This window comes from Scylla paramamosain, chromosome 14 (genome assembly GCF_035594125.1).
Source record: "Scylla paramamosain isolate STU-SP2022 chromosome 14, ASM3559412v1, whole genome shotgun sequence".
In the NCBI taxonomy this organism is placed as follows: domain Eukaryota; kingdom Metazoa; phylum Arthropoda; class Malacostraca; order Decapoda; family Portunidae; genus Scylla; species Scylla paramamosain.
This window is the reverse complement of record NC_087164.1, coordinates 13,535,489-13,542,422: the sequence shown is the minus strand read 5'-3', so window position 1 is coordinate 13,542,422 and position 6,934 is coordinate 13,535,489. Positions and strand designations below refer to the sequence as shown.

The following is a 6,934-nucleotide window of genomic DNA, read 5'->3' as shown; positions in this document are numbered from 1 at the left end:
GGACAAGGTGATGGAGACTGAATATAACTGGTAGTTGAATATATACCTCAGTCTAGGGAAGTTGCATTACTGTAAATCTGATATTTAATTGGTTTCTGCAACACTATGTATGAAATGGCTTTTAGAGGTTGTTGTTTTTGTGGTAATCTGAATACATCTGTCTTACCAAGTTTCATTTTCAAGCTATAATGCCACCCATTGGATCCGTACAACAAAACCCTCAAGTCCCCAAGCCCCGGGCAGGAATGGAGATCCCAGCCAACATCCAGCCGAAGGCACCCAACATGCGGCCCCCCATTCTCCCCTCCAACCCCACACAGATCCGTCCAGGGTCTTCAGTATCAACCCAGACAGCAGGGCAGCAGCTGGCTCCAGGACCCATAGCACCTCCAAGACCACAGGTGAGGCACTCTTACTTGAGAAGGTCTTTGCAAAATACTCATATGTTTGTTTGCTGCATTGAAAAAGTTTGTACAAAAAACTAACTCAATTAATTTTTTTTGTGTTAAACTGTTGACTGAGGCAGATGCCTGTTGATGACAACATCTCAGCAAACTTATTATTATATACATGCTTTTCAAATAATCACTACACAAATTTTTTTTACAGAATAAAATACGTGGGAAGAGTGGAACCAGCCGGGGTTCTCCTGCAATGGGAAATGCCACTCAAATGTCTGCCGGTGCACAGATATCTCACAATGCAGTTGCCAACAGTAATGCTATGGTGGCAACTGCTGTCACTGCCAATGCCGGCACTCAAGTGATGCAGCCTTCCTCCGTGTCTCCAACCCCCTTGTCCAATGCCTCAACAGTGTCTGCGCCAAATAAATCCATTTCTCAGTCAGCCTCAGTACAAGCAATCACCAGCATAAGTCAAACCAAGTGAGTACTTTTTTTGTCGCTTGTGATAGAAAACTTAAGTCTTCACAGAATTCTTAAATCAAATTATGTGGTCAGCATTCCAAAAAGTATATATAACGTCAGGCTGATAAGAGTATGCTAGAAATTAACTTTCTGTAAACTTGAAGGTTTATGTGGTCTTATTACTTAGAGTCATTCTGTTATACTTTTTTTAGCTGCCATTTTTCCTTTGGTTCAGAGGATTTTGGTTCATTGTGTTACTTGTTAATGGGACTGCTAATAGATCACCACTGCAGTACAGTACATTTGTATGTTTGGCATTTGTACAGTATGTATTAATTGAAATTTTGTGCACCCTTCTTTTCATGAGATTTGGCCAATGAAAGTTTCCTAGACTCATTTCAGAGGAGGATTGGCAAGTCGGCCTTTTTATATATATTTTTTGGGGTTCTGTTATCAGTCAGAAGCAGATTCCTCTTATACTTGCTGCTTAATAGGAATTATTTTTTGAATGACAAATGGATACATTTTTATTATTTTCTCTATCTTAACAGATCTGGAGTGCCAATGACTCCTCCCACAGCTCCCCTTCCACCTGCAGGCCAGCCACCCTCTGGTTTGACACACTTAGTCAGAGCACCAATGTCTAAGCCACAGCAGTCCACCACAGCAGTTGCTCAGGTGTCAGTGGCTCCATCAACTCCAGCTCTGATGTCCAGTGTTTCATTACAAGCTCATGCAACAGTTCAACCCATAACAAGTCAAGCTCCCATTACTGGTACAGCTCCAGTTCTTGCTCCTATTACTTCTTCCTTACAACAGCAACAACAACCACAACAACAACAACCACAACAACAGCCACAACAACAGCAACAACAGCCACAGCTGCAGCAGCCACAGCAGCAGCAGCCACAACAACAACAACAACAACAGCAACAACAGCAGCAGCAACAACAACAACAACAGCAGCAGCAGCAGCAGCAGCAGCAGCAGCAGCAACAGCAACAACAGCAACATCATCAACAACAACAGCAACAACAACAACAACAACAGCAGCAGCAGCAGCAGCAGCAGCAGCAGCAGCAGCAGCAGCAGCAGCAGCAGCAGCAGCAGCAGCAGCAGCAACAACAACAACAACAACAACAACAACAACAACAACAACAACAACTACAGCAGCAGCAGCCTACAAATGGTCCAGTGTCTCAAGTGACCACATCAATGCAGCCTCCTATTTTGTCCCCAGCAATGGTTCCCAGTTCTACCACACAAATCATAGCTCAGTCCAAATCAGAAGTCAAAGTTGAAAACAGCCCTAATAAAAAAGTTAATCCACTGACTCCAATAACAAGTGACGGCAGCCCTATCAAGAAAGTGAGTCCTATGACACCTAACATTGTAACTTCTACTGCTGCCACCCACAATACTCAGACATTGCCTTCACAGACACAAGTACCAACTGTGAATGGAACTTCAAGTGAGAGTGGAGAAAGTAAGTGGTCCAATCAAGGAATTTCATTAATCTCATGTGTGTGTGTGTGTGTGTGTGTGTGTGTGTGTGTGTGTGTGTGTGTGTGTGTGTGTGTGTGTGTGTGTGTGTGTGTGTGAATTTGGCAAGAGTTGGTAATTGGAAATATTCTGAGGAGATATGATTTTTTTTTCTTTCTTTTATATGATAAAGAAATGGGAAAGTCATGTGGTTATGTCCATAGATTTATAAAAAAATGAATAGGGAAGTATTTTCAAATGTTTAGCATTTACATGATTGGGTGGTAGATTATTCTCTTGTTGCTTCACACACTCCTCTGACACATTATTAACTATAAATATAAAATTCTTACTCCTTTACTTGAGACTTTAACTTTGATTTCTTCAGTTCCAGATAAATCTCCACAACCAACAGTGAATGGCACAACTCACACCCCTATCAGTAGTGGGCCCCCTAAGGCCATGGTGAAGCCACAAGTCCTCACTCACGTCATTGAAGGCTTCGTTATACATGAAGGTAAGGTCACTGACACACCCGTATATGAATACAATAATCCCTCCTGTAACTAGATTAATAGAACCAAAGGGATACCTTCATATAGTTGAGTGATCTGAATGAATTATGGTTGTTGGCAAAACCAGGTCAATGTTTCCTCATCATTTGAAGCGTAGTGTGGCATACAGCATTTTGAGCAATTTTCTCTGAGGTTTTCTTGTCACAACACAAGGCATAGCAGAAATAATGCCTGCAAGAGTTAGGGAACACTTAGGCTAATGAAAACAAGGACCTGAGCCATGGCAGTAACACACATGCACAGGCATGGCAACTGGCAGCATGTTTATGTTTGGCTGCGGCACACATGCTTCTTGTAGCAGGAATACAGAGTCTTTGGCTGGGCTTGTTTCACTCTCTCTTGGTAGGGGGAAAAAGAAAGAGGCTGCAATCCCTGGATATGGGTAAGGTTGAATATTTGGTCACGGGAGGGATTACTAGATAACATATGTTGCATTAATCAAAGAAAAGTAAACGCAAGAAGTACCATTAAGTACAATATCTTTTTTTTTTTCACAGCCTCTGAACCATTCCCTGTTAGTCGCTCATCTTTGCTCACTGAGATCTCAAAACCTCGTCCCCCAAACTACACAAACACTGCCATTCCTGTTGCCGCAGTAACGTCCACCTCAGCCCAGACACCCACAGGAGGACAGGCTGAAAAAGAGAACCAACCAGATGATGAGGCAACAAGTAAGTACAAGTCATTGTACTAATTGCCGAACATTTCATAGCAGGGTTTTCATTGACACTCTTTAATGGCAGTGAAACATGTTGTGCTTTAATAATTCTATTCATATGCAGGAGTGAGGCTTAATTCTTGCCACATAGTCACCACCTTTATTCACTCTTGATATTATGATTGAGCTAAAGATGAGTGGTCAGAATGTGATTGAAGTGCAATTCTATCATTGCAAATTATATTATTTTCTTGAAATTTAATTAACAGAATAAAGGTTTAAAGCAATTAACCTTGAAGTTAAATAAAAAAGGGAAGATACATGCTGTCATCCGCCTAGAAATGTGTCCTGCTCATGCTGTCAAATACTTAGAAAGAAACAGAACAAATGTGACAAGATTTTATTCACATAAAAGTATCTTTGTTACAAGAATCTTGCCAGACATTATCTTGCATCCTAGTGTTTCCAGTTTTTTAACCAATTTTGGAAAATGGCAAGTAAATAGATATTATACATTTTATCTTTCATTTAACATTCTTTGAATGTAACACAAAATCCAATCCTCTGAATTCTCTAGATCTTGCTTTTTTTCAGTATTATTTATTTATTTTCTTCTTCCTTAACAGGAAAGAAACCAAGTGAACAGACATCAACATCTCCCAAAGGAGACACTGCCAAGTGTGAGCTGTGTTGCAAGACAGATTTACGGTCAAAATTTAAAAGATCTAAGCGATTCTGCAGTACGGCTTGTGCCAAGAGGTGAGTGCCCTGAAAGAACAACAGTGGATTGTTGTCTCATTCATTTATGACACTGCTAAGAAATGTGAATATTGTAAATATGATCTCACTACATAGCAAAAAGAAAAGGATTCATCAGCATATGAAGTCCCTTGTCACACTAGCACTAATACAGACATGATTTACTTTAATCATATAACTGTAAATAAATTATTGTTAATCAAGCAAAAAGGCTGTGAAAGGGAAAGTCTTGGAAGGAAAATAATTTGAGAGTATAGGACAGAAGGAGTGTTTAAACAAAGGTATAGAATATGGTATACAGTATTTTCAGTGTTTAGTGATCATCTTCCTAATTTTACAAATTTAATTACATGATACATTCCTGTTTCTTTAACAGGTACAATGTTGGATGCTCAAAAAGAATTGGCCTTTTTAGAAACCAGGAAGAATCCCCCACCAAGAGAATGCGCGAGGAAGGCAATGCAGAGCCTGGAGATGTTGCTCCTCAGTTGGAACCTGCTGAGTCACAGGATCCTGAAGGCACAGAGATGGAGACTGGTGGAGAAGCTGCTGATGCTGATGGAACATCTAACTTGGAGTCACCCTCTAAGACACAGAGGATAGATATCTTGAAGTGGACGGTAAGGTTCTGATATCTTTAATCTTTATGTCCTCCAACCACAGTCCCTAACACTCATACACACACACAAACACAACAAACTGCAGTGAGTCATCCTAATTAAGATACATCTTAGATTTTCCTTGAATCTAGGGATGCAGTCTTAGATTTGAATCTTATATCTTGCATCTTGTTTTGAATATTCAGTATATTTCTCACTGTACTATAATTGGTGTTTGCTAAAGATTCATGGACTTTACGAACATGAATATGGTCACAGTGATTCATAAATGTCATATCTTAAATATTGTTGATTTTACAATAGACCATTAGAGTTGATCTGTTTACTGAAGGGGTACTGTTCATTGGACAGGTTAAGGATGTGGTGGACTTCATACAGAATCTACCTGGCTGTAAAGAATATGCTGAAGACTTTGCACTTCAAGAAATTGATGGCCAGGCTCTGATGCTCCTGAAGGCAGACCATCTGATGTCAGCCATGTCCATGAAGTTAGGACCTGCCCTTAAAATATGTGCAAAAATTGAGTCAATGAGAGGTGATAGAAAGGACACATAGAAAGATATGGGTTTGTAAGATCTCTTGGTCCTAGTGATGCAACACTGATCCATATTTGTAAAGATTCTTAGATCAGCTTCTGTTCTTTGACACCCTCAAAGTTCTTTTCACAAATGAAAACCAAATGTCTTTGATGTGTGTGTGTATATATATATATATATATATATATATATATATATATATATATATATATATATATATATATATATATATATATATATATATATATATATATATATATATATATATATATATATATATATATATATATATATATATTAAACTGGAAATACATTGTATATAGAAATGTTTGACTCTTACAACAATACTATGACTGTGACATTACTGCACTGCCATTCTTAGAATTAAGGATTTCTCACCACTGTCAGATCTTAAGATAGAAATGTATGTAGGGTTTTTGTATCGATCTTGAGTATGTATTTACGTTACTAGAGATGCTTATGTTACTACAAAATATGGACCTTTGGTATTTATAAAGGAAGAGATTTTATCACATGAACAGAATAACCAAATGGTGCTTGCCTATTTTCATGTATGGATCTCATTACCAGTTTATATTTATTTACAAACCAAGTGCAATCAAGTTTAAGTAGGTTCAAGATTTATATGAGCCCAATTGATATTCTATGCTTTGCTGTTTTGTGTTTGTTTAAAGTTAGACACAATGTAACTTTCTTTGGAATTGTTGATCTGCTAAACAGGCAATTATTATATTTATTTTATACTTTATTATGCACACCTGATTGTTCATAAACACAAATCTACACTACTATTGAATTGTGCGATCTAAAAAAAAAAAAGTCAAGGCTGTATGTATGATGAAAAAATGTTTAGATACACATTCAGATTTTTCATACCATATCTCCAGTTTGTTAACTTAGGAGGGTATAGTATGTGGGACCATGTAGTACTGTTATATCAACTCAACTCTTGGGGGTAAAGCATTAGAGAACAAAATTATAATAGTTCATGAGGAGTTTCAGAATGTGTGTGTGGGTGAGGTGTGTGTTTGTACAAAGAATGTTTTGTAAAGTAATGGTTAGATTATATATGGTTGTTGCACAGTCAGTGACTCCATTTTGTAATATCCTTTATTCATAAATTTGAAAACTTGTATTGTTTTTATGCCATTACACTGGTTAGTCCTTTACAAAATGGTAAATAGTTGTTTTTCTCCCATAGAAATACACTCAATTTCCTTGGTGTGCCTTGTGGCTTGAGGCTCTAAAGAGAATGGGACTGTGTATAATTTCTTGTCCACACACTCCTTCTTCACTACCTTATGTGCTGCTGACATACCACAGTCACACTTAGAGTGCCAAAATGTCCAAATTACCAACTTTCTCTTGCAGATGTCAAGAAAAAAAGAAAAAAAAAAAAGGACAAGAGATGAGTGAT

At 38.1% G+C, this 6,934-nt stretch overlaps 1 protein-coding gene across 11 annotated transcripts in view; it reads left to right on the top strand.

The window, feature by feature from the left end:
* Window positions 1–6,650, top strand: part of LOC135106895 (polyhomeotic-like protein 2) — a 59,140-nt gene extending 52,490 nt beyond the window's left edge. For 9 of the 11 annotated variants that reach the window (XM_064016300.1, XM_064016294.1, XM_064016295.1 and 6 more), the window contains 8 exons: window positions 184–401; window positions 610–884; window positions 1,418–2,352; window positions 2,737–2,865; window positions 3,421–3,594; window positions 4,208–4,340; window positions 4,717–4,960; window positions 5,312–6,650. In XM_064016300.1, coding sequence (XP_063872370.1) covers window positions 184–401; window positions 610–884; window positions 1,418–2,352; window positions 2,737–2,865; window positions 3,421–3,594; window positions 4,208–4,340; window positions 4,717–4,960; window positions 5,312–5,515 — 2,312 coding nt within the window. In that variant the 3' untranslated portion in view covers window positions 5,516–6,650. The remainder of the gene's footprint in view (window positions 1–183; window positions 402–609; window positions 885–1,417; window positions 2,353–2,736; window positions 2,866–3,420; window positions 3,595–4,207; window positions 4,341–4,716; window positions 4,961–5,311) is intronic. The other 2 variants (XM_064016292.1, XM_064016297.1) reach the window with 2 other exon arrangements.
* Window positions 6,651–6,934: the final 284 nt, after the last annotated feature.